The sequence below is a fragment of the Electrophorus electricus genome, chromosome 19 (genome assembly GCF_041902795.1).
Source record: "Electrophorus electricus isolate QZ-2024a chromosome 19, ASM4190279v1, whole genome shotgun sequence".
Taxonomy (NCBI): Eukaryota; Metazoa; Chordata; class Actinopteri; order Gymnotiformes; family Gymnotidae; genus Electrophorus; species Electrophorus electricus.
The window spans coordinates 5,612,452-5,639,661 of record NC_137515.1 but is presented as its reverse complement, the minus strand read 5'-3'; the positions used below and the strand labels follow the sequence as shown (position 1 = coordinate 5,639,661).

General features: G+C 44.8%; 3 protein-coding genes across 4 annotated transcripts; all 3 read right to left on the bottom strand.

Moving 5' to 3' along the window:
- Positions 1-516: 516 nt before the first annotated feature.
- On the bottom strand, positions 517-16,606 carry si:dkey-250d21.1 (uncharacterized). Of its 2 annotated transcripts, none has more exons than XM_027031267.3 (14): positions 15,754-16,606; positions 14,916-15,036; positions 14,528-14,635; positions 13,819-13,855; positions 11,878-13,712; positions 11,648-11,675; positions 9,737-11,505; positions 9,520-9,568; positions 8,782-8,822; positions 8,633-8,693; positions 6,644-8,466; positions 6,491-6,527; positions 6,200-6,331; positions 517-6,035 (listed from the first exon to the last, which is right to left on the bottom strand). In XM_027031267.3, the coding sequence occupies exons 1-14, from the start codon at positions 15,840-15,842 to the stop codon at positions 679-681; spliced, it is 11,487 nt and encodes a 3,828-aa protein (XP_026887068.3). In that variant the 5' UTR covers positions 15,843-16,606; the 3' UTR covers positions 517-678. The 2 variants fall into 2 exon arrangements, with proteins under 2 accessions (XP_026887068.3, XP_035391302.2); XM_035535409.2 differs by having other exon boundaries at positions 9,737-11,502.
- A 104-nt stretch (positions 16,607-16,710) lies between these two features.
- Positions 16,711-20,354, bottom strand: thap12a (THAP domain containing 12a). Its single transcript, XM_027031265.3, has 5 exons — positions 20,059-20,354; positions 19,502-19,622; positions 19,300-19,380; positions 19,109-19,148; positions 16,711-18,967 (listed from the first exon to the last, which is right to left on the bottom strand). The coding sequence occupies exons 1-5, from the start codon at positions 20,145-20,147 to the stop codon at positions 17,097-17,099; spliced, it is 2,202 nt and encodes a 733-aa protein (XP_026887066.2). The 5' UTR covers positions 20,148-20,354; the 3' UTR covers positions 16,711-17,096.
- Positions 20,355-20,786: 432 nt separating this feature from the next.
- si:ch211-266i6.3 (cytoskeleton-associated protein 2) lies at positions 20,787-24,820 on the bottom strand. Its single transcript, XM_035535706.2, has 7 exons — positions 24,687-24,820; positions 24,280-24,343; positions 23,086-23,912; positions 22,416-22,728; positions 22,269-22,326; positions 21,843-22,146; positions 20,787-21,730 (listed from the first exon to the last, which is right to left on the bottom strand). The coding sequence occupies exons 2-7, from the start codon at positions 24,298-24,300 to the stop codon at positions 21,433-21,435; spliced, it is 1,821 nt and encodes a 606-aa protein (XP_035391599.1). The 5' UTR covers positions 24,301-24,343; positions 24,687-24,820; the 3' UTR covers positions 20,787-21,432.
- Positions 24,821-27,210: the final 2,390 nt, after the last annotated feature.

Here is a 27,210-nt window from a genome sequence, read left to right as displayed (position 1 = left end):
ATTTAAATCAAACCGCAAACAAATCATTTGAAACAGAATGGAACAGCATTCCAATATATGCCATGGGATGTTTCTGTGACAAGATGCAAGCATTTTAATTTGACGGGTTTTTTGATTAAATGTAGGGACCATGATTAAGTATGTCTTTGTAATGTATTTTATGAGATTTACATGACCAAAAAAAAAAAAAAAAACCTTAAAAGTTCCTGAAGATGCCGGGAATCTTCCAAAAAGCCTAGCTTAAAAGCATTCTGTCAGACATCCTATGCCTCATGTTCCAAGAATTGGGGAAAGGTTTTGCATAAAGGCACAAAAGCATCAGAGCCCTCCGAGGGCGTCTTTTTCTTTCACTTTTTTTTTTTTGGCAAGACATTGGTCCCAATAGGTAGTCCTCTTTCTTTTTTCCATATCACAACCAAAGGAAAAACAAACAAACAAACAAACAAACAAACAAAAACAGGACAAAATAAACCATACAATAATTAGATTATACGTAATGTGTACAAGTCTAATTCATTTTTCTATTTTAAAAAAAAAAAAAAAAAAAAAGTCTACAGAAACCTATTCTCAGATTCAAATCAACAATAAAGGTGGATACAGTGGGTCACTCTCTGAGGACTTCAGCAGTATAGGACACCCTAATGGAAAGCTAGTTTGGGGGAAATTGAGGGCAACCCTCTATAAGGGATGTAGCAACGGTAAGGACCTCTGGGACTGGACAAATTCCAAAAAAGTCTTCTTTCCCTGTCCAATCAAGCCCTCTCTTCTGCAGCAGGGCAAGACCACGAGGAGCCGGAGAAGCGTCTCGACGTTTGGGAAGGATCCGACGTCCGGGACCTTGAGCGTGCCTAGAACACTGGAGGGCTGGGGCTGTTGAGTGGACAGTGCATCTAGCCACTTCTCCCTCCACTTTAGCAGCTCCACCTGGAGAGAGTTCCAGTCAGGCAGGTCATCCCGATATACCGTGAAATGATCCGCGTCCTTGCAGCACCCTTCTGTCTTAGATATGACATAAGGCACAACCTGCATGCAGCGAAGGACCGACTGAACGTGGTCAGACAAAACCTCAGTTATCTCACTGACGGAGTGCTCTATCGCTCCTCTGCTCACTGCCTCCCTGTAGTGTTCTTGTGAAACATGGTGAACGCTGATCTGTAGCTTGGAGGCAACTTCCACCGCCTCTTGAAACCAGGCTTGAAAATGAGAGTCAATGTTAACGATCATATCGTTTAGAAAAGAAAGCAGCTCGGGCAGGCTGTTCACAGCTTGATACATCTCCAGAGGACCGCCCTGGAGACTCTGACTTACATTTTTGGTGGGGCTCAATATATTTTTCATTATGACCACTGTCAGGATAAACTCAAAGTTCTGGCAAATGCTGAGGAAGTTCACAGCCTGTGTCTTTTCTGCCTGGTTGTCACCGCTTTCCTTCATCCCAACCAAAAAGAGCACGACTGCTTCCAGAACCTCGACCGTAAGCTCCAGCATGTCGTGACTATTCTCCCATTGGTTTCCAATTAGCTTATCGCTCAGTTCAATGCCCTTCTTTTCGTCCTGTTCGAATGTAGACATGATCTGGTTTCGTAGATTCGCCTGTCTTTCTGCATTGTCAGACACCCATCGGAGCAGCTTCTCCACCTGCTTGAAGTTTTCTGCCATCTCGGTGACCACAGATGATCTGCCCAACCACATGTTGAGGGACACAGCGGCGTCGAGAGTGCGTCGCATTGGTGGATACCTCCGAGACAGCAGCGATGCTGCTGCTCTCATTTGTGCACCTGTAGCACCAACGCTCAGTAAGCTTTGTCCTCGACAGAAAGCCAAATTCAAACCCCACTTCTCAGCGAGAGCTGCTGTTATGGCATCAACAAAGACAGCGACATCTTTGTCAAGTGGGACAAACGCTAATATATCCTCACAGAGTGTCTCATGTTTATCTAGGTAGCAGATACCTACAGGGATATATGGATGACCTCCAATCTGTATCTGCTCTTCAAATATTATGGAAAATAATCTTGAATTTTCAAGGTCTCTACGACGTGCCGCTTGAGCAGCTGTATTATAGAAAGACAATGTCCCTTTAGGAGCTACAATGTTTTCATGGGCAACCACAACAGGCTGGTGAAAGTCACCCTGACCCACTGCGTGTCTGATTGCTTTGGGGTGAGCCTTGCCATCTTGAACTATTGCATAGGACTGACTGACATCATGAACAATTATGTTATCTTGTTCTGTAAAGGTCTCAACTGAAGTTGCAGTAGAATGGTCTGCATCACTCTGAGATACTGTAGGGGCTTGAGATATGGCAGCCTGAGTTTCTGGAATAGGACTGTCAGCACCGTCCTGAACGTCATCTCTGAGTGGATCCATGCCATCTTGACCTGTAGGGCTGGCCTCATCTGGAGGACAGACTTGTATCTGACTTCTGTCACCCACTGCTGCTGCCATATCCTGACTGGTAACATCTTTAGTTTGTGGATTGGAACCGTGGGCGGTTGCCATGGACTCAGACACATCCTGGCCTCCTGTGGCGGGACACATGGGGACATCCTGTCCTCCTGTGGCGGGACACATGGGGACATCCTGGCCTCCTGTGGCGGGACACATGGGGACATCCTGGCCTCCTGTGGCGGGACACATGGGGACATCCTGGCCTCCTGTGGCGGGACACATGGGGACATCCTGGCCTCCTGTGGCGGGACACATGGGGACATCCTGGCCTCCTGTGGCGGGACACATGGGGACATCCTGGCCTCCTGTGGCGGGACACATGGGGACATCCTGGCCTCCTGTGGCGGGACACATGGGGACATCCTGGCCTCCTGTGGCGGGACACATGGGGACATCCTGGCCTCCTGTGGAAGGACACATGGGGACATCCTGGCCTCCTGTGGCGGGACACATGGGGACATCCTGGCCTCCTGTGGCGGGACACATGGGGACATCCTGGCCTCCTGTGGCGGGACACATGGGGACATCCTGGCCTCCTGTGGCGGGACACATGGGGACATCCTGGCCTCCTTTCTCAGCTTCTGTGTTGACAACCCTGGACTCTACTATGGGTGCTGCAGAAACACCTTGGGTCTGTATCACAGGCTCCACAACAACAGCCTGGACAGTTGCTACAGGTAGTATGGACATATGTTTGGATTTTGAAACAGTCTCTTCAGTGACATCTCGAGCAGCTACAATTAATTCTGTGGTGTCAGTATGGGTCATTACTATGGATTCCTGAGTTTCTTGTGTGAGGTCCATGTTGACACCCTCAGCTTCTTTTAAACTCCCTGCAGTTATACTTTGTTCTGCTGTAACAGACTCCATGTTGATATCTTGAATTGCTGCCAAGGGCTCTGTAGTGCAAGACAGGCCTTCTGCAGGTTTGGTGGTAATATCTGGGACTGGTGTTAAGGATTTAACAGAAACTTCTATTGTGGGCTTCAATGTGTCACACTGGTTAGAAATTGGGGGCTCTATGATAATGGACTGGTACCCTGATGTGGATTCCATGGTGACATCATGGACTGCTGTTATAGTTTCTGTGAGGTGAAGCAGGGCTATATCTCTGGTTTCCATGGTGACGTCCTGGAGGTCTTCTCTAGGCTTTGTAGAGTTATTCTGACCTACCACTGAATGTACTATGGCAACACTCACTATTTCTGATGCATGCTCTAAGGGGACCAACTGAGATGCGTTTGTGGGTTCAGGGCCCGCACCCTGGGCTGCAGTCTCCGGATCAGGCCCCGCACCCTGGGCTGCAGTCTCCGGACCAGTGCTCCCACCCTGGGCTGAAGTCACCAGTTCAGTGCTGCCACCCTGGGCTGAAGTCACCAGTTCAGTGCTCCCACCCTGGGCTGCTGTGTGCTTCTCGGCAGCATCTTCTGTACTTCTATGCTCTATGGTGACACCTTGCACTTCCTTTAAGGGAGCCATGAAAGCATCATGGTCTTGCTGTTCTGAAATGTTTTCCATGGAGACATCATGGTATACTGTAACATGTTCCTGTGCTACATTTTGGGCTGTTTGGGTTACACCCTGATCTGTGGGCTCTATGGAAGGACATGGCGATGCAGTTATATGCTCTCTTAAGACACAACTTGCTTCTTTTATGGGTTCGATGGACACATCCTGAGCTGCGGAGGTGGCTTGGAATGCAGTAACATGCTCGTGGGTTATATTTTCATCAGAGGGAGGGTTGATGGCAACACCTGCTGCTGCAATTACATGTTCTGTGGATTCTTTCATAGGTTCCATAAAAACAACCTGGTCTGATGAGTTGATTACCATGGAATTATCTTGGGATCCTGTAATATGCTCATGGGTTTGATCTTCGGCTGTTAGGGTCACACCCTGATCTGCTGTAGCCTCAGTGGCAGGTCCCAGTGATGCAGTTGTGCACTCTGAAGTGACATACTGGTCTTCTGTGATTGGCTGCATGGATATATCCTGGGTGTCTGTGGTGACTTGCATCATGTATTGGCTTGATGTAACATGCTGGGTTACACTGTCATCAGATGTAGGCTCCATGGCAACACCAGTTTCTATGTATACCTGTTCTCTGTCTTCTTTTGTAGCTTCCAGAGAAGCATCCTGGGATGCTGAGATGACCTCCATGGAGAAATCTTCGGATGCTGCAACATGTTCCTGTGTTTCTTCTTGAGCCCGTGTGGCGACCTCTGTGGTAACCGCCAGAGGAGCCATTATTCGCTCTGCAGTGGCAGCTTGTTCAGTCATCATATACTCACTAGCAACATCCTGGGCAGCTTTAACAGGGTTAATAATCATACTTTGGTTGGCTGTTGAGACCTCTGGGATGGCATCCTTGACTACACTAACCACATCCATGGCAACACCAGGCCCAATAGCCGCTCCCTTGGCAGCTACTTCTGGTACAAGCTCTGTGGTGACATCGAGTGGTGCTGCTAGGAGCTCTGTGGCGACATCCTCAGCTGCTGCAACAGGCTCAGTGGTAATACCCTGGACTGCCATTTCTGTTACAGGCTCTGTGGTGACACTCTCCACTGCTTCTGTAAACTCCATGGTGATATCCTCTGCTGCTGTAACAGGCACTACGGTAACACTCTCAATTGGCATCTCTGTCACAGACTCTTTGGTGACATTCTGCACTGGTGCTGTAAAGGCCAAGGTGACCTCCTCAGCTGCTGTAACTGGCTCTGTGGCAACTCCCTGGGCTGCTTTTTCTATCACAGGCTCTGTAGTGACGCCCAGGTCTGCAATTTCTGTTACATGAACGGTGGTGACATGCGGCACAGCTGCTGTGAGCTCAATCATGACATCCTTGACTGCTATAAGAGGCTCTGTGTTAAAACTCTGGGCTTCTATTTCTGTTATAGGCTCTGTGGTGACATCCTGACCTGTCATGTCCGTTTCAGGCTCTGTGGTGACATACGGTACAGCTGCTGTGAGCGCCGTGGGGACATCCTCAGCTGCTGCAGTAAGCCCGGTTACAACACCTTGGGTTGCCATTTCTGTTACAAGTGGTGCAGCAACACCCTGGGTTGCAATTACTCTTGCAAGCTCTGTGGTAACAGTCTGAACTGCTGCTGGGACATCCTCAGTTGCTGTAACAGGCTCTGTAGTAACACCCTGTTCTGTTACAGGCTCTGTGGTGACACTCTGGGCTGCTACTGCCAGCTCCATGGTGACATCCTCAGCAGCTGCATCAACTTCTCTGGTTACACTCTGGCCTGCCATTTCTGTTACAGGCTCCATTGTGGTACCCTGGGCTGCCACTGAGAGTTCCATGGTGATGCCCTGAATTGATGTCACCGGCTCTGAAAGGACATCCTGGCCTATGCAATGAGGCTCCATGGAAAGCTCCTGGCCTCCTGCTGCATGGTAAGAAGGGCTCACTGCAGATGAATCCTTGTGAGTGTCATCTGCTAATGTAACCGTTTGCAGGTCAGCCATATCAACTGGAGGACACTGGATCGTCTCTGTGCTACTGGAAGCATTTGTATCCGTGACATAATCCTCTGGAGTCCCAGTGGCATCATTTAATGCTGAAGAACTTGGCTCTAAAAACAAAAGTAAAGGACAGTGATGACTTAGAGGAGGCGCAAAACCACGAACGTTCTAATCGCCTTTTATAGTTCAACTCTATCAGGTGCATAAGAAAGTAAGAGTTTGTATCATTAGGATGCATGGACGTAGAATCCAAAGAGTCAGGAAGGTTGCTCACCTCCAACGTCACACTGAGTGGTAGGGCCGGGTTGGTTCTGTGCGAAAGCTGGAGCTAGACCCTTTGCTTCCTGTGACGCACCAGAACCCTGCGTCTCAGTGGCTCTTTCCTGTGACGCAACCTCACCAAGCTCTGAGGAAAAACAGGTCAGCGAGAGACAAAAAGGCAAAAGATAAGCAAAACTACTACTTAATATTATACACACAGAATCACTTACTACGTACTACCACACCATGTCACACCAGAAATTACATTTTCTTTGTTTGATGTCCCACTATGCAAATAACTCACCACTATCTTCTCTCATATTGCTGACGCACTGTTTCACCTGAAATTTTAACAGACCAAATTTAAAAGTCACAAACATGATTTCTACATATAAAACTTAGTAAATAATTTTTTTTTTTATTACACAATACCAAAATATTCGGTATATGTACATACATGAGAAAGAAAGCCATGACTCTTTGGGTCACTTTCCATACACTTGTCAACTACTTCCTCCAAAGTCTGCAGTGTTTGGCGGTGCATGAGGAGCATTACGGTGGTGGTTTTGCTAGCTCTGCAGATGTTGTCATTCTTGAGGAAGGTCCTCAAAGAGTTTAAGGTGGTCTTCATCAGGTCACACTCCATGCTGACACTAGGTAGCACTGCTACAAGCTTTAGGAGAGCTGTGACATTAGGGTGACCTTTAGCTTCAGGATGGAGCAGTGTCTCTGAGATCGAGGCTGGTGGTGACGTGTCTTGATGCTTCTCTTGCCAAGCACTGGCCCAGGTATTAATGTCTTCCTCTGCCTTGTCTGGTTCAGGTAAATCACTTTGGTAGATTGTGTAGATTTTCTCTGATGCCTCCGGTAGAATGGGCAGAGGGTTGCAGGTCGGAAGTAGAGAAAGAACTCTGAGGGCCCTCAGATGACACTCCGAAAAGTTGAACTTCATTTCTTCAATCAGTCCACTTAGGACCGGTATGCTAACTGTTTCTCTGTATGCCACCTCCAGTGATTCACAGCCGCCAAGTGTCTCTGGATAAGACAATGCCCCGGCAACTTTAACAGCAAGCTGTGTGGCCTCCTCAAACCAGGAGACGTGAACTACACTGATGTTCTCCAGCATTTTACTAAGGGACTCTACTATGAGAGGAATCTTCTCCAGCTCGCAGATGATGTCAGCTGGGTTTCCACAACGGAAGACCGTGCTGCAGTTGCGCAGGGGAGCGCACGCATTTTTCAAGATCACTAAAGGAATGACAAAATCAGACTCCCTAATGGCTGTAGAAAGGATAAGGGCATGGATTGACATGCTGTTACTCCATGACCCATTAGTATTGTTGCTAACTGAGTCCAGACAGCTTAACGCTCCCTCCAACATGTCCACCAGAATGTCAAAAAAATCTTCTGTCTTTTTCCACCTTGACAAACATGTCTCTGGGACCTCGGCAAGAGCTTCTCGAGGGGTATTCAAAAGACCTTCCATAGTCTGAGAAAGCTCAATGTGCAGTCTTGGTGACTGATCAAAGAAAAGTAACAAATCCTCAACTACACCAAGAACCTTTGTGATGGCTTCGTTATGGAGGCTTACTGCCAGCCAATAGGCAAGTCCGCAGGACTCACTAGGTGTGTTAACAGCAAGTGGATAGCTCTCCAAGAAGCCCAAAGCCATTTTTCTGAGACTTTGACTCCCAGCACCCATGCACATGAAGGACTGGCCACGACAGAAGCCCATTTGGAGTCCCCAGTCCTCAGAGAGGATGTCTGAGAGAATCTTGGCCTGGGCATCTGGGTCAGAACTTCCATCAAAGGGCAGGAACCCTAAAAGCTCCACTTTAGGCATGCAATCATCAACATACCTGACAAAGACAGGAATGTACTTCTCGTCATCCACCAACACCATTTTATCAGTGATAACAGAAAAAAATGGGGATTCCTGAACCTCTGAGAGGATTGTTTCCCGGATGGACTTCACAATGCTCTCCGACAGCTCCATGTCTGATAAGCACTCAACATTCTGCTGCTCCCAGGGACACTGGCGAAGCTCTTCAATGATGAGATCCTGCTCTTCTTTTGGGAGCTCTGATAAAAGGCAGTTTCTCCGAGCCAGTCGGACAGCCAGTCCAAAGATGGCGCCGCTGCTCTGGAGACTGTCCACAGGTCGGTCGAGGTGAGCACGCTCATCCAACGGCTTCACCGGCCGCTCCTCCATGGCTACCTCAGTCAGCATCTCCGACACCCGCTGGGCCTCCATTTCTTCTACAGCAGCACTGTGGTTGTCTGTTAATTTTTTTTTAAAAAGTTTGTTTCAGTAAAAAAAATTAAAAAATAAAAATAAAATTATGAGATTAGAGACGTAATAAAACAATATTACACAATATGAAAGGCAGTAAAGACAACATTTTTAAAAAATAAGACAGCAAACAAAAACAAAAAACAAACCGACCTTCTGTCTTTATCTCAGAACTTTCTGGCAGCATTTCAGCTGATTTGATCTGTGAAAAGATCTAAAATTTGAAAAATTAAATCTTTTTCAAATGTCACCACAAACTAAAATACCCAAGTATGCTAATGACCGTTTTCTGAATTGCAAACCTGCTGAGTGTCCATTTCCTCTACTTCATCTTTATGGTTGTCTACAGTAAAGACACCAATGCAAAAACAAAGACAGAAGCATTTAAATGTAGCGTAAAGACAAAACATGTTAAGATAGGCTATTAATTGTTATAAGCTGAACCAACATATTAACAACTACGTTTAGCTGATGCAATTACCACTTGAGCAATTGAGGGTTTGAGGCCTTGCTCAGGACCCAATAGTGGCATCTTGGCAGTGGTGGTGCTTGAACCAGCAACCTTCCAATTCCAAGTCAAGTACCTTAACCACTGAGCTACCACTGGTTAATTACAATTAGACCATCAGGTTATATGTGATATGCAAGTAATGCAAGTAATTTCTTAACATTATAAACAGGTGATCATAACTTTAACCGGCTAATGTTAGCCAACGACACTTGCTCATTCATTTGGCGCTGTTCAGAGACGCAAGATACCTTGTGGCAATGTTTTATTTCCATTAGAGCAAAAGGTTAGTGTTGCAGACATTGCGTACAATAATCCAAGTACAGAATAGTATATACTTTAAAAATTAAAGCACATTGTGCCTTAAATCATGCACTGTTATGGTGTATAATGCAAGGCAGTGAATACGACGCAACAGCTGATGTCTTTGATCCAAGTATTCAGAAACCACAAAGAGACAACCCAAACTGACACAGAAAATCTAAACAAAATATTATGGACTAGAAAACAGTCGACAAGGACAATGACACACCTTCCACCTTTACTTCAGAATTCCTCAAGAGTGTTTTGGACTCTTTGTCCTGTGTAAAAAAAAATAAATAAAAAATTAATATTAAAATACTAAAAATAATACAAAGAAGCACCACTGGCATACAAGTACCAGTCAGTAGCCCATTTAATACCCAATAGGAACACTAACATTATTATTTATCTTTAAAAAAAGGGAAAAGGAAAAATATATATCATACCAGGCAGATACCCTCCAGGGTCTTTGGAGTGACCTTCAGGCACTGGGCAACCATCCTGTCCAGATCTCTGTTAAAATTTGTGCCCACTTGTAGCACGGCTAAGCATGGAGACCTGTCCTTGGCACAGGTGTTTCTCAGGTAATCTTCGAACATTTTATGGTGCTTTACCTCGCCACAGTATTCCAGGGCAGTGCTCGGTAACACACACATGATCTTCAGCAGCGTGTTAATGTTGGCAAAGTACTGCATGAGCGGCAGGCGGAGAGTCTGAAAAATCGTATCTGGTATAGTTGGAGAAACAACTTTGGTCTTCCATTTTACTTTCCAGCAGGAAAGCTCAGTGAAGAAGTTGTCAGGATCTGGAAGGTCGCTGACATACAATGGCGGTTTTGACTTCAGGCTCTCAAAAGTGTAGCTCACCGTCACAGAACAAGGGACCAGGGATAAGAAGTTGAGGGCTTCCTTGTGGTCGTCTGAAAAATGGTCCTTGACAGAGTTGATGAGGTGGTCAACTAAAGGAAGGCTAACTGCATCTTTGTAGTACGTACCCGGTTTTAGCAGGCTGTCCCTGGGAACTGTTACACTATCAGGCACTTTAATCGGCACACCTAAGCTTTGAGCAAAGGCACAGGCTTCATCAAACCAATTTTGGTGGAACACTTTGATGTTGGTCTTCACTCGGTTGAGTGTTGCTACAATACCACTGATCTGACAGAGCTGTGAAGCAGCACTGAAATGGTCTTTCTGCAGGGCTGCGCTGAGCTCTTTGGTGAAGGATGAGACGTTCTTCAAGGCAACCATTGCTACAATGAAGTCAAAGTCTCTAATCAGTTGCACAAGCTTCTTTGCTTGGTTGATCACAGCTAAACTCCATATCTGTGGACTGCTGCACTGAAACCTCTCTAGACTGTCTGCTATAGGTTCCAGAATCTGAGCAAAAACATCGTAAGAGTCATGCTTCTCAAGCCAAGAGGAGCAGAACATCCCTTGAAGCTCATGAACTTTCTCATAGTTCTCCCTCAGACCAATGGCTATAATCTGGTCTAGCTGTTTCTCGAGGTCAGCTGTACTGCTGAAGAACACAACTATCTTTTCTAATGTATCGAGGGCTCTGCTGACCGATGGCACAGGAACAGACCTTGACCACCACGTGTTGAAAGAGTAACAGGAGCTGTGAGTGCATATCGCAAGAGGGTATTTCTCCTGCACTTTGCATGCAAAAGCCTTGAGCTTGTAAGAGACTTCACCAGAACCCAAGTAAGCCTGGCCTCTGCAATATTTCAAATTTAGACGCCACTCTTTGACGACGATGTCAAAAAGACGCTCGCACATGGCTTCTGTGTCAAGGTTCACATCTACAAATCCCATCAGCTCCAGCCGCATGACATCAAAACTGTCCACAAACCTGAGAAACAAAGGGAGAAGGTCCATTTCTCCAAACCTCACGGCCCGATCTACGAACAGGGAGAAGAACGAGTTTCCCACTTCAGAGAGAATTCCCTCACGCACAACACCCTCGCACACTTCCAAAACTTCATTCATTTCGGATTTGGTCACATATTCAACCTCTCCCCCATGGCTTCCCTGAGACGTCCTGTCTCGGCTGCAGCAGGCCGCGGTGATAGCAGCCTGCAAGGCTGATTTTAATGTCTCTTTATCAGTTCCTGTACAGTCAGCTGCTTTCGGTCTCTCTAACTCCATATCCAAGGTCATTTCTCGTGGTTCTTCCGTATCTTCCTTTGTGACATCATTTGAACTGTTTTCTGCTGCTAAAAAAGACATTCATTCACATACAATTAACAGAAATTAACATCAGTTAATATTTACATTGTGGCCAGACATTTAATACATAAGCAATATGAGCAATTCTGAATATGAAGGGTAAACATTTTTGTAAACAATTAATTTTACCTGAAGGCTGAATGTCCATCATATCATCCTGAGAACAAATATGAAGAATCAACATTATTGCTATATCAATACAAATGATTTAACAAGCAGTTATTGGTGAATGTATAGTTAACACATACAGAAAAAATGGACCCATATTCTTCACAGGTCTCAAAGTAAGAATACTGATCTGTGATCAGTTTCGTCCTTTGTGTTAAGCTGTAAACCCGACCAACGCACAGCATACTTACCTTATGAAGCAGCTGGAGTATGTCTGGATGACTATCCACATATGACTGCACCATATCTTCAATGCTGAAGTGCACATCCTGATTGACGTACACAAACGCCATGTTGCACAGTCTCATCTCTGCTGGCACCTCCCTCATGTAGGAGTGATACCTGTCCAGCACCATGTCGTACTGCCCGTACACATCCGCATCTGCATTAATGCAGGGGATGGAACCCAGGACTCTCAGCAGGCTCTGCACGTTGGGATAGAAGCCGATGTCAGGGATCTTCAGGGTGGCAAAGACGGTGGTGGGCAGGATCCTTCGTTTGCTGGCGTGTCTCCACTTCACCTCCCAGCAGCCCAGCTCGTCGTAGAAAGAGTCCGGGCGGGCCAGGTTGTTCAGGTTGGCGTCTGCCACCTTGTCTTTGCGGATGCTGAAGTTGTGGTCGGCCATGTACGACGGCACCAGAGAGAGCCATCTCAGGATCCTGACCATCTCGGTGCCGAGGACCCTCTTAACCTCGTCGATGAGGTACTGCAGGGTCATCTTGCTCAGAGTGTCCCGGTAGTAATCCTCTGGCGAGGGCGGGGGCTTGGCCTCGGCGTCGCCGTTTGTGGCCGTGTCCGCGGGGAGGGTCACCGCAACTCCGAGTTTCTTGGCCCGACCCACTGCGTCAGAGAACCACTTCCTGTGGAATATGGGAATCTCCTGCAGGTGTTTGCTGAGCAGCTTTAAGGCGTTAGAGATGGTATACTGCAAGGTACTGCTGATGCTTATTATCCCCCTCAGGCTTGGGTTCAGGATGCTCACGCAACACAGGGTGTTCTTCAGGACCACCAGGGTCATGATGAAGTTGAAGTTCTTCAGCTTCTCCTTCAGCTTAAGGAGCTGTTCCACAATAGCGGTGTCAACGTCTGACAAAGCACTGGTGCACATTTCCCCTATGCTGTTTAGAAGAGGCTCCAGAATGTCCAGCATGGTCTGGAAGGCGTCTGTACCATATTCCCAGTTGTTCTGACAAGCGTCTTTGACGCGATCCACCTCACCTTTGATGTGACTGTACGCTACGGTAATCTTAGCATGCAGCTTCTTTGTCAGCGTTGAAGACTGCCTCAAGAGGGCAGCAACCTCCTCCACGGTATCTACCACATCCTGTATGGAGAGGACGGGCAAGGAGCGAATGAGCCAGAGGTTGAACGCGTAAGGGTCACTTGGTGCGAGGACAACCTGTGGGAAATCCCGCAGTATCCTGCAGGAGAGCTCTTTCAGCTTCTGACACAGGCTGCCTGTTGTCAGGTAAGTGAACCCTCGGCAGTGCTCCATCCGCAGACCCCATCTCCCGCGGATCTCAGACACGAGCATGAGGAACAGGCAGTCGGAGTCCACGTCGCAGGGCAGGAATCCCATCAGGTGCTTCTGCGGAAAGCCGTCACTGGTGACCGAACGGACGAACACCGGGATCTGATCTTTGCCCTCTATGTTCGTCTTGTCTTGGAGAAGGATGGAGAAAAAGCGAGCCATGCGTAAACTGTTGCGGATCTCCTCGCACATCACATCCTCGCCTAGCTTTAGCACTTCCTTCGATTCGATCTTTTCCGCGCAGACGGGGTTGACGCCAAGCTGGCCAACAGGGCCACTCCCCATTGACTTGGTAGCACTGATGGCTGCATTGTTGCCAATGCTGAAGCCAGTGAAAGCTAAGGTTTCCTTGAAGTAGACCTTCAGGGTTTCCTTGGCTTTGGAAGTAGCAGGATCCTCCTTATCCAGGTCCTCTTGGGCAGGATCCTGCATCGCACTGTTATCTGCTGGGTCTTCTGACAGTATCTGTCTAACCACTGTAGCCTGTGGATCATCTGAGAAGAAGGAAAAAAAAAAAAAATAATAATAATAATATTATTATTATTAATAATAATAATATATTTTTTAATCACCTAAAACTTAAAATTCAGGATCACTTACCTTTTGCCTTCTTTGCTTCCACAGGATGTCCTGCAGCCTGCAATTAGAAAAAAAACAAAAACAAAAACCACACAAATCTCCAAATATTAGGGCACTTGCAGTCTTAAGCATGAAATTAATTACAGTCTGATTTCAATCAAATGTATCGGGAAAATGAAATAACCGTAACCACCATCTATTGTCACCGTCACTGTATTGCTACTGCTCTAGAACAAACCAGCTGATTTACTACCTGCCTAAAAAAAAAAAAACCTACACAACTAGGTCAAATATATTTAGACTAACACAACCCACTCACAATAAGCGAAGGCTGAAGCTGCAACAGAGTGACTCAGTTTGCTTAATGAAAACAGAATCCTAATATATTTAACATAGTTAGAGCCAGGTAAACTCGCACTAAGAGACTTTGATTGGGTTTGTCTCAGTTTGCTGTCTTAAAATAAGCAGTGCACACTTCCATGCTCACGCGCCGTCGCCTGCACAAAAGCCATCTGGAGCGTATAAGGACAGCCTAAGAATCGTCCGTGACTGGCACCAATCCGAAACCCATTTTCCTATGAGCTAATATTTGCATTTCTTTGCTGTACAAAGTGACATCTTAATTTGTCTTGAATCTGACTTAAGCTCGTGAGCAGGGAAAGTATTAAAATTTGAAAAGGCAGAAGACCGATTTCACTACGTTAGGACCAGCTTGCCCTCTTGAACTTACCGGTGGTCTAGCTCTTTTTCTGCTGCTGTTTTGTGCATTGTCTTTGTTGGTTGTAAAGTCAAATATAGTCGGAACTGCACCATCCTTCAAAACACATTTAAGTTCACTCTAGAATAAAATATAAATGTTCATGAGCAGATATCATAATACACATTTCACAAATAGAATGGATATGAAGGATAACACTGAAAAACATAAACTTTCTCCAAAAAGGAACCCCATAAACAAAGACACAATTGCATACAGAACTGCGGCTACGTTTTAGCATCACTGTCTTTATAACCCCACTCCTTGAAAGGATAGCAAACATAAATCACTATACAGTGTCCAAAAATACCAAAACTTAGGTTAGAATGACAAACCATATTAAACGCAGGGGAGAACTTACTTCTCTGTGTATCATTGACACCTCAAAATGTTTTGAGCACAGTTTGAAGTTTCTGTGCAAGTATTCAGGTGTTTTAGTCTGCAGGTCGGGTCTGCGACAGTTACCCACCCATTGTTTGCACCTAAAAATAAACGGATAAACATTTGTTCAAAATGATGGAACAAACAGGCACCCATATTTTCCTAAGCAGAGAAGAAATACATATACACACACACAAACATATATATATATATATATATATATATATATATATATATACACACACACACAAACATACATATATATATATATACACACACACACAAACATATATATATATATATATATATATATATATATATATATGTATATATGTATATATATATATATATATATATATATATATATATATATATATATATAAATGTAGAAACCAAGAAAAGAAAGAGACAATAAAACAGCAAAGCATCAAACAGTGCTGGAAATTAACACCCTGCCATTTTGAGGAGAGCCTGATGATGGCGAGCGAGCACTCGAGTCGGTGTCTTGCAGTCAATATGAAAAAGTTAGACTAAATCAATTACTTCATACACACGCTAGCGACGACTTAGTGAGTGCGAAATACGTTTAATCCCCGCATGAAGCACAACACAGCTAGCTTGGTTACGGCAACCTGCGATTGCACATATTCTGAGGATAAGACGTGCATCACATTCATTGAATCAAAGGGGGGGAAAGAATTAGCTCGCTGGCTAGCAAATAATGCTAATACGGTTACCTTATGGCCTGGGAAAAGGAAATGAAACAGAGATCGGGTTCATTTGGACACCCGGACGACGGTAGAGAATAAATGACTCACCGCTCGGGGTCTAGGGGAAACCTAAAGAAAGAGACGTTTGCCTGATCCGTACTCTGCTTACAATTCGCTGCGGCACAGCAGTCGGGCATCTTGGACTACATGCATTCACCGAGTCAGACTGAAAGCTGCATTGCAGGGGCTTCCAGCTCTAGAAGGGGCGCCTGTGCCGACGACCGCCCGCCGGGTAACGTATCGCCACGGTCACCCTGAGGTACTAGGCACTCGCTGGGATCATGCTACGAACTTGCTCGTTAGCCCAGCCGCCGAGACGTCGCTGCTTCTGCCGAGTCCACAACCAGGAAGAACACCAGTGTGGAGCGGAAATGGATGCGCTCCGATCCCAGAAACACTCTCTCACACTCACTCACACACACACACACACACACACAGGAGGGATTCGTTCCGAGGGTCGGAACGACGCTTCACGCCAACGTGAGAGAAGAGGCCGAGTTAATCATTTACATTTACGCATGTTTATTTTTTTTTTTTAAGTGTGTATATATATTATATCTTTCTTTTTTAACGTTTCTGAATTTTTCGTGTTTTTTCAATTTTACACCACGAGGCGGCAAGGATTTTTTTTAACTTGCTCACGTGAACAATTGAGGACTCGCCCCTTTTTCGCGGTCGGTGGAATCAGAAATAAATTAATAAATTGTTTCGTGTTGAGGTCAGCGGCGAAACAAGCTTATATTATTTGCTTCGTTAATAATGAGCGAATAAAATGAAACAAATTAATTTGTTTCATTTTATTCATTCTATTCGCTCATTATTTATTTTCTTGGAGCTCTAATAATAAAATATTTAGAGCATATAGTGTATCGGTATAGAGCGCCTAAGGTATTTCTAGTTTCTGTTGACAGTTTTATGGAGCTATTAAACAAAAAAATTAAAGTCAAACATACCAGTATATTTAAAATATACATGTTTATACCACAACTCGAGTAACACAGAAACTAAGTAAAATGTTATTTATTTTCTCCATTTGTTCAAGGAACAGCATAATGAATGTTTAACAAGTTAACATATCACTGTGGAGGACTTTAATATTACACAAAAGAACTCCATAAAATTGTAACAGATAAAATTAACATCTTAATATTTGGCCAAACATGACATTCTAAGGACTTTAAGAGTGACTTTAATTTCCACTGCACTTTCATATTTTACACACACACACACACACCCTAATAAATGAACCAGGACATTGTAGGTCTTTGCAATGCGGGACACAACCAAGTTGTTTGTTTGTTTTTAAGCTTCAAAGCACGTGGATGCCAATTCAATTACTGAGCAATCAAAACCAGCATGTACATATAAAAGATCACATTCATCCATATAAATCAGGCAGGTCTCTCTGTTGGCTCTTTGTTAGGATACATTTTCAGGTATGTCTCAACCATCAAGTCCAAGTCAGTCCCGACACCACAGTTAATGTTAAACACTGCCAGACTCTTGTTTCTGTGTATGGCAGGTGTGTCCTGCAGGTATGCCGTCAGACGTCTCCTTGCACTACTGCACTTCTCTGCAAGTGATAGGACCGGCAGGCAGCAGAGCACCTTAAGAAGTGCGCAGACATTTGGGAAAAACTTCACGTCAGACAGCTGAAGCGTTTCGTAGATGGTGGCGGGCAGCGTGACGTTCTTTGTGCCGTGTTTCCATTTGATCTTCCAACAGTTGAGCTCAGTGGGTAGCGTGTCTGGATTGGGAAGGTCACTCTTATAAATGTCCATGCTGGTCTCTTCTGTGTTGAATCTAAGCTGTCCCATGATTGCAGGCACCAGGAACAGAGACTTCAGGGCATTCAGGTGATTCTCGGAGAAGACGTCATTGAGCTCCTTAATGACGTGGTTGACCACGGGAAAGGTGAGGTGGACTTTATAGTAGGTCTCAGGTTGGATCTCCTCCCCATCATTAGGTCGTTGCTTTCTGAAGAAAAGCCTGGGAATTTTGACTGGGATTTCCAACGCAGCGGCCAAGTTGACAGCCTCTTCAAACCAGAACTCGTGGTAAACCTCAATGTTCTCAAGGACTTCGTTCAGCGAATGGAGGACAGCTGTCAGACTGCTGGCAGCAAAGAAGACCTCGCTGGTCTGTCCTTGCAGATTTTTACCAAATGCTCTGGAAAAGGAGAGCGTGTTCTTCAGCACAACCAACGTCATGACAAACTCAAAATCCGACAGAGCTTCCGATATGACGAATGCATTGTGTGCAACTTCATCACTCCATTTGAGCTCCTCGTTGTCATGGACGCTATCCATGCAGAGGAGCAGAGACTCCAGCAGGTCGACAGCCATCTCAAATGCATCATGCTGCTCCGTCCAGTTTGTACGGCAGGTCTCTTTGAGGAGAGCCGCTTTCTCCTCATTGCCCTGATAGTAGATGGAGATGGCATTTTCCAACTGATCTTGCAGTGAAGGGGATTTGCTGAAGAACTCGTCCATCTTCTTCAGCGTCGACATGACGAGTTGCACGCTCGTGAAGTTCATGCTGTTGGCCAGGAAGATGTTTAGGGAGTGACTAGAACTGGGAGTGAGCACTGCTAATGGGTACTGCTCACTCAGTCTAACAGCCACCGCTTTGACCTTAAAAGCATACACACCAGTAGAGAAATACGCCTGTCCTCTGCAGTCTTCCATACGCATGCCATATTTCTCCGTCACTTCAGTAGCGAGACACTCAGAAATGGCCTCTACCTCTCCTTCAAAGAGTAGGAACCCTAAAAACTCCTCTCGCAGGCAGTTGGTCTGGTCTACAAAGCGAATGAACAAGGGCAGGTGGTTCTCCCCTGAAATCTCCACGAGGTTGTCCATGACTAAAGAGAACAGGCGTACCTCTTTCACGTCGCCAAGCAGCTCTTCACGAACACACTTCTCGCTCACTTCTAGCATTTGCTGCAGCTGGGTGGAGGAGCAGTACTCCAGGTTCACCGCTGACGTTTCAAACTTTCGCCTCAACACTTCGTCACCAGCATTGATACGATACTCCAGCAGTGCCTGGAAGTTGCTGGGAGTGAAGCTTTTATTCCTCGGTTGTTTTTCCGAATGACCATGCAGTGGGATGTTCTGCCTTCCCATCATGATCACAACGTCAAACAGAGACCTGAGGTACTCCCTGTGCTCCCTCTCCTCATCCGAGAGCTGAGGGCCACCATCAGCATCTTGGCCATTAGCACTCTGACTGGCATCTTTATCCATGTTCTCCTCTTCCTCCACTAATATGACAAAAGCATAAAGATTAAGAGTTACCCATAAGTCCACCTCTGAAATTATTTAAAATTACAGGGACTGAAGCTTACAGACAGAGGCACCGAGTATGATGATGTAGAACGGAGCGGCATATCATATAGACTAACCCTTTTTAACTTTTGCTTTGGTGGCATCATCTTCTGCCTCCTGAGCAGGGTAAAAAAAAACAATAAAAATTCAGCAAAATCACAACATTGAATGCTGTTGGTCACTTTCTTGCCATACAGTAATACATATTTTCAAACATCCAAAGGGTCACTGAATAACTATGACCTGAAATAAGCAAGAAAATGTCAACCTGGTCGTTTGCCCGTTTGCGGCTGGGATGGTCAAAGATGGTTGGTATGGCAGTATCCTTCAGAACAGTCCTGAAGGGGCTCTAAAATACAGAATATTAGTGAGAAACACACTGCACATGCATCAGAGACAACTATGATTGCAGGATACTAATAATGAAAGGTAAAAATTTTAAAAACCATAAACAAAACACATTTTCTTACTGTTTTTAAAATTAGATCTGGTTCAAAGTGCCGTGCACACAGCCTGTGGTACTTATTCAGATGTTCTGGGGTTTTGTCTCTCAAATCAGAACGGCAACAGTTTTCCACCCACTTTTTACATCTACAAAAACAAACAAAAATAGAACAAGCGTTACATATACATGTCCTGTGCGAGCAACATTGCACATTGTTGAGCGGTCAAAGCGGTCGAGAATTCAGGGCGACTGCTTTTTAAGCCTCAGCGCTGTGACGGTTGCCCGTTAGAGCCCACGGAGCAGGCGCCTCTTGCCGGTGGCACGTCTCCTAACGAGGATGAGTTCAGAACCGCGCAACAACGACAGCGTGCTCCCGTGAGGCAAACGCCCCGTTTTACCTGCCAATTAACGTCACGCCATCCTAATTAGCTCCCGTAGCTAACTCCAAACTTTGCCAAACTGGTTAGCCAGCTAGTTACTCGGCCAAGGGTTCACACGGGAAAACGTGCGGAGTTTCGGCCGCCTAACTGTTCAAACATCGTGTCAGATGAAGCCAGCGTTTGTGCCGGCCATTGTACCGACCTCTCGGGATCCCGCGGAAACCTGAAAAACGCAAGCACGGAGTGCGAGCTCATTCTCGAGCAGTGCAGGGCGGCGCAGAAGTTCGGCATCTCCGGTTTTGTTCGGGCACACGGTGAAGTTAAGGCGTACGCATCGGCTTTATTGGGCCACGCTCCGAGCGGGAGAGAAAAAAACCAAACTTTTACAAATGTTGTTTTGGTGATTAATCAAATGCAAATTTAATCGGCACTCTAGTGCTTTGTGCGGCCTGGCGGAGTCAACGCTTAAGAGACCGTCTCCGTCCCATAATGCTTTGCCCGCTGTTTGGCGTGTTGAAATTTCAGCCAATCACGTGTCGTTCCACAGTGAATTTGGCGCCTCCGCGAGTGCGGTAGGCGTAGTTATGGAGGACCGAGTGAAATGTCAACAACGAGGGGCTCCACTGTAGTTTTAAATGGCCTCCTATTAGTTTTTTTTTTTTTTTGCCATTAATTCAAATAATATCCGTACATTTAAATATGATTTAGCCATTGAAAAAGGTTATGCAATCACCATAATTAATAACCTTTATAAAAGCATCCGGTTAGCAAATAAAATGTCTTGCAGGGTGAATATAACCATTACTGTTTCATTGACTCGCTATCCCTGACATTTTGTTTGCATGTATATGGAATAAACATTGTCGTTCCGCCTCTAATCCAGTTTCCATTGTCCGTATTTTTTCCTCTCATCCCCAAACACTCACACCGAAGTCACATTCCGTTTGCGGTATTTATTTAAAGAAACCTTAGTTGCATAATGAACGTGCCCGAATCTCTTTACAATGACTCATCAGATGTCAAATCCTAGGTGTCGAAGGCCAATCTACAAGATGTAGACAAAGTAACAGTCTCTAACTTTTTATACACAGCTGGAGAAAACACAACGTAAGCAGACACCCTGGAACAGTCAAATGGAGCCCCATTTTCTTTAAGCATGGCATTTTTAAATTAAAAAAGCAAACATCTGTTATGGTCAGTTTACCTACAAATTATTAAGAAACAATTCTTAAGGTTATTTGCCTCCAAGAGATGTCACTGGAAAGTGCTGTTAAAAACAATTTGTTTATGCTTCAGGATTCTGTTGAGCGTGCATGCAGGGTTATGAATGGCTGTTAGGCTATGGGAGGGTAGTACCAATATTAACTTAGAATGAGATGTGCCAGCCAAGTCACTTGGCAGTTTAGACTGTTAAAACATTGTAGCAGCTTATCTTACTAGTGTACTTAAAGCAACTTTTAAATGACCAATAGTGTTAGATAAAGATGTTTATCAGTGTTCATTATACATTTTACTAGCTAGATATGCAGGTGAAAAACATTCAATGCCAACTCTTTTGGTCCTTTGTCATTTTAACTCATTTTCTCTCAGCTGACAGTCTATCCAAGTCGCTGGGCTGGTCAGGCAGGTGGCCTAGCAAGGCGGGGTTTTTCCTGTATATGTACGCATTGGAGTCTGCGTCGTCCAGCTGCACCAGCTCCGCCAGCGAGGAGACGCAGGGGTCGTGTTCGCTGAGAACTCCCGGTAGGCGGGAGGACTGGCGCTGGATACGGGATGAGCGGCGGACAGGTGTGAGGAACTTCAGGTCTTTGATGGCGCTCTTACAGCGAGGGCCACTGCCTGCCACAGTGTGTCCTTCAATCCTCTTCTTTACACTGGGGTAGCAAAGTTTTATAAAAATGAATAAAGATTAAAAAGATTGTTTGAGAAAAGTACCAGGGTGACACCGATTATGACTAAAGCGCAAGTTATTTGAGTAAAACTCACCTTTGCAGGAATGGTGTCGTCTTCACACTGTACTTCACAACAGATGCTCCTGTAACCTCTGTAGGTGTTGAATCCATCTTCCTTTCCTCTTCCTCTTCCTCTTCTTTAATTGGCTTCTTCTCTTGTTGCTCCAGAACCTTCTCTTTGGGTTCATTCTTAACCTCCTCCTCATCAACTGTGGCAACATTCACTGACTTTTCCTTTACATCAAGACATTTCTCTTCCAGGATTTCGTATTCTTTGTCTATTTCTTCTTTCAAAGTGACATTAATCAAAATTTCTGTCTCATCCGTGTGCGGGTCTTCTAAAGAGTAGAAAGGGTTGTAAAAATGTGAGTATAATGCTTCAGTACATAATCATAAACACAAGCTCCAACTTTGCTGCTGAGCACTACTGTATTTGCATACAGTTGAAATACACACTCACCGCTCTCACGTGACAGGGTTTCCATTGCCTCCAGCTTATCGCATAAGTTAAGTACCAGCTGCCAATGGAGAAGAGAGAATTTTTAGGGCCATTAACTGAGAACACACTGTTTTGACATCTGTCTAATGAAGGCAAAATGGCTTGTACCGATTCCATTCTGATCTCTGGATCTGCTGGAAGATCCACGTCGGAGTTGTCCAGCAGATCCAGCGTCGTGTTCATTATATGGCACGGGCTGCCGGAGAACACTGGTTTACTGTGCTGGACCTCCTTGTGTTGAGTCTGGTCATCCTCAGTCACCTCATATCCAGGAGGTGCCTGGATCTGTGCAGCCTCACCAGACTCCTGCTCAGCCTGGGACCGTAGGACTGGTTTGCATGGTTGAGATGCTGCCTTTTCTGTCATTGCAGGCCTTTTCAGCGTCTTCCCCTTTGATGCCAGCCACTCTGCCAACTTTGCTCTAGGAGTATAGAGTACCAGGGCAGTGGTAGCTCAGTGGTTCATGTACTTGCCTAGTACTTAAAATATTTGTCAGTTCAAGCCCCAAGTTGCCACTGTTGGGTCCCTGAGCAAGACACTCAGTCAAAAAAATCAGTTTGGATAAAAGTATCAGCTGAATGCCATAAAATGTAAATGTAATATAAAATGTAAATGAGTATACATGACCATGACCAAAAGGATGTTGTTCACATGTTGTTAATTCTGATTTTGAGAACATTGTCAGAATGTGACTAATATTACAGCTTTTGGAATTAGAAAACTACTCAAATGATGATTTTAATATGAAACCCGTGAACCATGCAGGCCTGCAACTCACCTCCTCTGCTCAGCTGTCTCCACACGTACTCTGTATTGGCTGATGGCGATTGGGGCGGGCCTGGGAACCTCGTACTCAGAGGCAGCTACTGCAGGTTTGGCTTTGGAGCTTTGCACCGCTGGCTCCTTCTTTCTGATGAACGAGCTGGGCTTGCTGGAGATGGGGCATGCAGCAGGGCCTGAAGGTGGTCTCGGGGGGACAGACAGTGAGCGAGGCACCACAGGTCGGCTGGACGCTGGAGCTTTTGGTGGCATTCGTCTTTGAGACACACACCTCTGGGCTGGTTTCTCTGCTATGTTTAACTGCAGATCTGACACAGACTTGGGTTTGCTTGACAAATTGGGCTGGGGTCTGGGTCTTGAGGATCCAGGCAACGTATTCACAGACTTTGAATGAGCTTTAGACAAAGTCCCCAGCCCAGGTCTAGCCACTGCTGTTACATGGCCCATCTTCTCTTCCCCACTAAGGGGCTTTCTGAAGCAGTCTATTTTAGACTTCACCACTCTGCCTTTGTAGGTGCCAGGGACCGGTTTAGGAGGAAGAGTCGAAGGGGGCTTCTGCTCCACCAGTTTTCTGTGTCTCATTGATTGTTCAGTGCGGAAGGCCTGACTTAGTGTTTTCCTCTTCTTAGGATCAGACTTGTTGGTTTGGGTTAGCACCTGTTCTTTTTTACAATCAGCCTCCTCTCCAGGGTTCCCAGCCCCCTGTTCTTCCTTCGGGTCATTTTTTGATCTCAACGGCACAGATTTACTCAGCTTCTGCCTGGATATGACATTACTTGTTTGAATTTTCTGACAAGCCACTGGCTTCGTGTTCTCTTTATTGCTCTGAAATTCAAAAATAAAATGTGTAAAATGGATTTCTTATTATTTGGGAATCTACTGCCCTAATTTTAACACCAACATTCTTTCAGTTCATATGGACCTAATACTCATATGCTCATGAGCTATATGACTAGTTAGATCAGAGCTCGAAATGATTCTTAAGGAGTTTATTTTGCTCTAAAAGAGGAGCGTTGAGTTCTGTTGATGATTATTCCCTTAGATAGCTGGATAAGCAGGCTAGCTAGCTAAATACTCTGCTTTGCTGGAAATCAGATTAACAATGTCAATTAAAGTGCATCCATATGTCTGATGTGGGCGCTTTGTGCAAGTAAATGGGACTGGTAAGGAACCAGTAAATTAGCGATAGTACCTTTTTAACCGCCGTGTCCATCTTGTGCAGTCAGTGGCGCAGTTTGCTCGTATTAAACGACCACCTGCGCCAAAAACAATTTAACAGGCACCTCATTCAGTAGCCAAGTCAGCTAACGCTGGCTAGTTGATCCTAGCACTATCCTGCGGTCATGGTGCAATATCATCTAGGACTAGCAAGCTAGCTAATTATTCGGACCGCTGGCTATTATCTGGGTTATTTTACCAGAGAATAACAGAATCTAAAATCTATCTGCAGGCCATTTTAAGGCAATACACCGGTGTAGCTTTATTATGTATCTAGTGATCTAGATAAGCTAGCCAACGCTAGCAACCTAAAACCGCAGCACAGTCTTATTTACATTGCTAGCGGTACTTGTGCATAAGTTTGCAAAACATGGAACTTACCCCGATTTCTGAATACTTCGAGGCAATGTGCAAATAATGTTATTTAAATAATAAACTGATTTTAAAAAAACAAACTAGTTTATCGCAGCATCCGCCTGCCTCGCCTCAGAACTTTCAAACAGATTGGACTTTGGCGCTGGAGCTTTGCTTTTTGATTGGCGTTGACGGTTTGTGACTCACTCAATTCGACCAATGATATGAACCAAAAATGATCACGTGATATAGTGGGCGGGGTTCCTCGCCAACCGATAGTCGGGCGTTCGTCTCTTTTGAACCATAATAAAATTCCTCATCCAAAATATTTGGATTTTTTTTAAGAAACCCACTTCCGGTCGAAATTAGATTTGCTCGAAGTGTAGCCATATTTGATGTTTAAAACATTTATGTTCTCTCGTGCTTATAGCTGAGATCTTGCACTTGGTAGTACTTTATTGATATGTTATTATTCTGCTGTATTTTAGTCTAAATGCATTTTCGTTTTCAAATTCATTTTATTCCACTATTTTCTTTGCTACTTTCAATAATCACTTATTTTCTTTTATGTAATATGTATTCATCTTCATGTATCGTTATTATGTTTTATAAAAAGCTTTCATGAGGTGTTAGCTCTGGGGATGTAAGATTTGCGATTATTACTATTTTATTCTACTAGGCTATGTCTGTAAAGCACGCTGACTTGCCATCGTGTATGAAAAGCGCTATACAATACAACTTGACTTTCTTTATTTTCTTCGTAGATCGCAATACACTAAAGTTTCAGTGGTTTAACTAAAGCTGTCTGTGGTTCATCTCACAATTGAGTAAATCACATTACGTTACTAATATGGTAAAACTACACAGTGTCGTGCAAATCTGGGCCTGTCTGAATATGCACAATGCTATTCTTTATCGATTGGGGCAGAAAACGTGAGCTCACTCGTGCTTACACTCGAGTCCACATCCAGCACTTACTGTAGACGACACCCACCACTAGATGTCAGAATATTCCTGAGTGCCCCTACTGTCATTCACATTTAATATTCTACCTGTTTTAAATTCAGTGCAGAAAGCATTTGGACCGAAAAGGCATAAGCACTAATGTCTCATGAAATATTAATGGGCTAAAATGAGGCCCTGTGTTAGTACTGTTGGAGGAAGTCTCTGGAAGACTTTCTGGCTCTGCACATTAATACATTCATTTATTAGAAAGTTTTCCGTGTGTACGGTTTGACGTTTGTATGTAGGTGATTTGCATTGCTTATTTTGATCTATGTAGTTATAGAGCATATGTGCTCTATGAATACATATCAGGAATAAGTCATTTTTACTGGCATGCACATAAACACACACATATTTTCTCACATTCACCCTTAACAAAAACATTGCGAAACCTTATTCGCTGCATCTGAGGTTGTTCTTCCTCTCGCCGACACGCACGCATGCACACACACACACACACACACACACACACACACACACACACACACACACACACACACACACACACACACACACACACACACACAGAGAGAGAGAGAGAGAGAGAGAGAGAGAGAGAGAGTCGTGTTAAACAGTGTGCGCAGCTCAAAACTGGCCTTTGATATGGCTGTGTCGTTTTGGACAGAGTACAAACAAGCTTTCCCCCAAAAGCCTCCCATTAGACTTTGACCCATATAGCATACCAGAAACTCCCTTAATGCCCGAAAACCGCCTCAAGACTGCATACGGTTCTGATTCTTACCAAGCACAGAGCGAGTACAGTACAAATCATACAAGTAAAGTCTTCCCAGCAACCTACCCAAAGCTCTGCCGAAAATGAGTTACTTTTCTCTTTATAATGTATTGTGTGATTTATTTTAATCCAAAATGAATCCATTTGAATTTAGGAAAGTTAAGTTTGTGACATCTAAGAGAAATGATAGTGGTTTGTTTTAACAAGTATATGAATGCAAGGACAAAGCAGTGAAGTGGACAGTAGTCAGTAGTAATGGGTCCAGTGGCATTCTTGCAGAATAACCACACTGAGCCTCCAGAAGGGAAATAAATGAGAGGGATTATACACAGCACAGCGCAGCTGTGATAAGGAAGGAGATTAAAGAAAGATATGCTGTGAATTTTAACTGGTGCATTGCTATAAAGGTTGCAAAAAATACAATATACTTGAGTTTTATGAGAACCACCATAGTTGGCTTTGAGTGCGCCCGAGTGTGAGTGTGAGTGCGAGTGTGCAATCAATGTCATTTATTCCATCACCTTGAGCAGCCTCGCATGCACATGCACACACCCCGCCTGCGGGCAGGGTGAAGTGACTGCTTCAAGGTGTGAGCTATGGACTGGGTCCAGTAACTGAGCAGGCGGGTTTACCGTTCAAGGCTTGGCTCCCCAAAATCTTCATAACCCAGAAGATCATCATACACAGATTATCAGAGATGAACAGATTAGAACTTTTTTGGGAAGGTGAACCTGGAAGAACAGTACTTGTTATGGACTCCAAATACAAGTATCATGTGAAAAAAGGGAATCCCTCCACATACCAACCAGCTCC

Bases quoted from the DNA above. Each gene is read 5' to 3' on its own strand.
- thap12a (XM_027031265.3), bottom strand. From the start codon at position 20,147: ATGCCGAACTTCTGCGCCGCCCTGCACTGCTCGAGAATGAGCTCGCAC. The intron at 19,623-20,058 runs GTCGGTACAATG...TTGTTTTTGTAG, and splicing joins TTTCCGCGGGATCCCGAGAG to ATGTAAAAAGTGGGTGGAAA. The intron at 19,149-19,299 runs GTTGACATTTTC...TACCCTGCTCAG, and splicing joins GCAAACGGGCAAACGACCAG to GAGGCAGAAGATGATGCCAC.
- si:ch211-266i6.3 (XM_035535706.2), bottom strand. From the start codon at position 24,300: ATGGACACGGCGGTTAAAAAG. The intron at 22,729-23,085 runs GTGAGTTGCAGG...CTATACTCCTAG, and splicing joins GAGACAGCTGAGCAGAGGAG to AGCAAAGTTGGCAGAGTGGC. The intron at 22,327-22,415 runs GTACAAGCCATT...CTCCATTGGCAG, and splicing joins CAGAGATCAGAATGGAATCG to CTGGTACTTAACTTATGCGA.
- si:dkey-250d21.1 (XM_027031267.3), bottom strand. From the start codon at position 15,842: ATGCCCGACTGCTGTGCCGCAGCGAATTGTAAGCAGAGTACGGATCAG. The intron at 13,856-14,527 runs GTAAGTTCAAGA...TTCTAATTGCAG, and splicing joins GAAAAAGAGCTAGACCACCG to GCTGCAGGACATCCTGTGGA. The intron at 11,676-11,877 runs GTAAGTATGCTG...ATTTGTTCTCAG, and splicing joins TACTCCAGCTGCTTCATAAG to GATGATATGATGGACATTCA.